Here is a 1,643-nt window from a genome sequence, read left to right as displayed (position 1 = left end):
GGAGAGACAAACTCTAGAAGAAGTGCTTGAAACCCCCATATGGAGGATAACCCATAGACATTGTAGCATCATTAACCATCCATGCGATTCTTGAGGGATCCCGAACCTACAACGCCTCAAACCATCGTTTTACAAACCGTTAATTTTACTTGCTTTCTTGTATTCCGACCCTTACCACAACCCACATTTTTACTTGACCACCTAATCTAGCTTAGAGATAGACTAATACATCCTAGTCCTCGTGTTCGACCCCGGTACTACAACTACCGTATACTTGCGGATAGTGGTACGAATCGGGTATTAAATATAAGACTCGGTGCGTACGCATCACAGAGTGATTTAAAGAAGCAGATCCAAGGGATAGAGTCCCATGTTAAGCTTCTCGATAACCAGGTAGCGCAACTCGCAGCTAAGCCTAGCAGGACGCAGGGCACTTTACCTGGTAAATCTGGACCAAACCCTCGTGAGCAATGTAATGTTGTCTATATGAATGAGAACGAAACTTACAGAACAAGGAGAATTGTTGCTGAACAAAGAAGAGCTTATCTAGAGAGGCAAAGGAATCTGATCGTAGAGGAACCGGAGGACGTATACGTTTCGCCACCTCCACGACCACCTCCTATACCGTTCCCGCAGCGATTACAGCGTACTCCTCCGGTAGACAGCAGCTCACAAGATTCACAGATATGTGGGAAAAGATGGAAATCGCTCAGCCTTTACAAGAGGCTATAGCGCAAACACCATCTTACGAGAAATTTCTTAAAGACACACTCATTAAGAAGGAGAAATTAGAAGAAGAACCAATAATCCTAGGAGCTGAATGCAGTGTTGTACTGCAACAGAACTTACCAGCCAAGATGGCAGATCTAGGAAGTTTCTCCATACCCTGCCAACTGGGCAGCGTCTCTATTCCTAGCGCACTATGCGACTTGGGAGCGAGTGTGAGTCTATTACCAAAGACCACATATGACAAGCTGAATGTGGGTGAACTGAAACCAACCAAGATGATTTTGCAGCTTGAAGACAAGTCAGTGGAAGCTCCTCTCGAAACTTTAGAGGATGTACCGCTTAAGGTTAGAAACGTTTACGTTCCAATCGATTTTGTGGTTATTGATATGGACAACAGAAATGATGAATCAGTCATATGAGGACGTCCATTCCTCAACATTGTTGACGTCGTAATTCATGTCCGGAAAGGATGCATAGAGATGCATATAGGAGATAAGGGCATCGAATTCAAGCTGGAACAAAATTCAGAATGGGGTAAAGAGGTAAACGAGCATTCGTTGATTATTCCTGAAGAACCGCCTGGTTCGACGGAAAAACAAATTCCTCAACTAAAGGACAAAGGCAAAGGATTTGCCTATGACGGAGACGTCTACATCCTACCAGTAGCTAACTCTGTAAGCTCTGAGGTAGAGAACGGGATAAAAGCCAAATCCGAATCCCTAATGATGACGTCTAAAGGGAAGCCCAACGGAAAGATTCCACAAAAGTAGGGCGCAACGCTAAAAATCCCTTATTATGGATTAGGAACTAATGTGAAACCTCCAGATCCAGTTCCTGAATCTGCAAGCGGAAATGTTCCTGAATCTGCAAGCGGAAATGATTATAAGCTGAGACAGACTGTGTGCACTAGTACG

The 1,643-nt window shown here is 44.2% G+C and overlaps 1 protein-coding gene across 1 annotated transcript; it reads left to right on the top strand.

Moving 5' to 3' along the window:
- Nucleotides 1–686: 686 nt before the first annotated feature.
- On the top strand, nt 687–1,148 carry LOC109116319. The gene has a single exon (XM_019201480.1). It carries the CDS (start codon nt 687–689, stop codon nt 1,146–1,148), a length of 462 nt encoding a protein of 153 aa, XP_019057025.1.
- The last annotated feature ends 495 nt before the right edge of the window (nt 1,149–1,643 follow it).

Source organism: Tarenaya hassleriana, unplaced genomic scaffold, assembly GCF_000463585.1.
Source record: "Tarenaya hassleriana unplaced genomic scaffold, ASM46358v1 Cleome105, whole genome shotgun sequence".
In the NCBI taxonomy this organism is placed as follows: domain Eukaryota; kingdom Viridiplantae; phylum Streptophyta; class Magnoliopsida; order Brassicales; family Cleomaceae; genus Tarenaya; species Tarenaya hassleriana.
This window is presented reverse-complemented; position numbering and strand designations above follow the sequence as displayed.

Bases quoted from the DNA above. Each gene is read 5' to 3' on its own strand.
- LOC109116319 (XM_019201480.1), top strand. From the start codon at position 687: ATGTGGGAAAAGATGGAAATCGCTCAGCCTTTACAAGAGGCTATAGCG.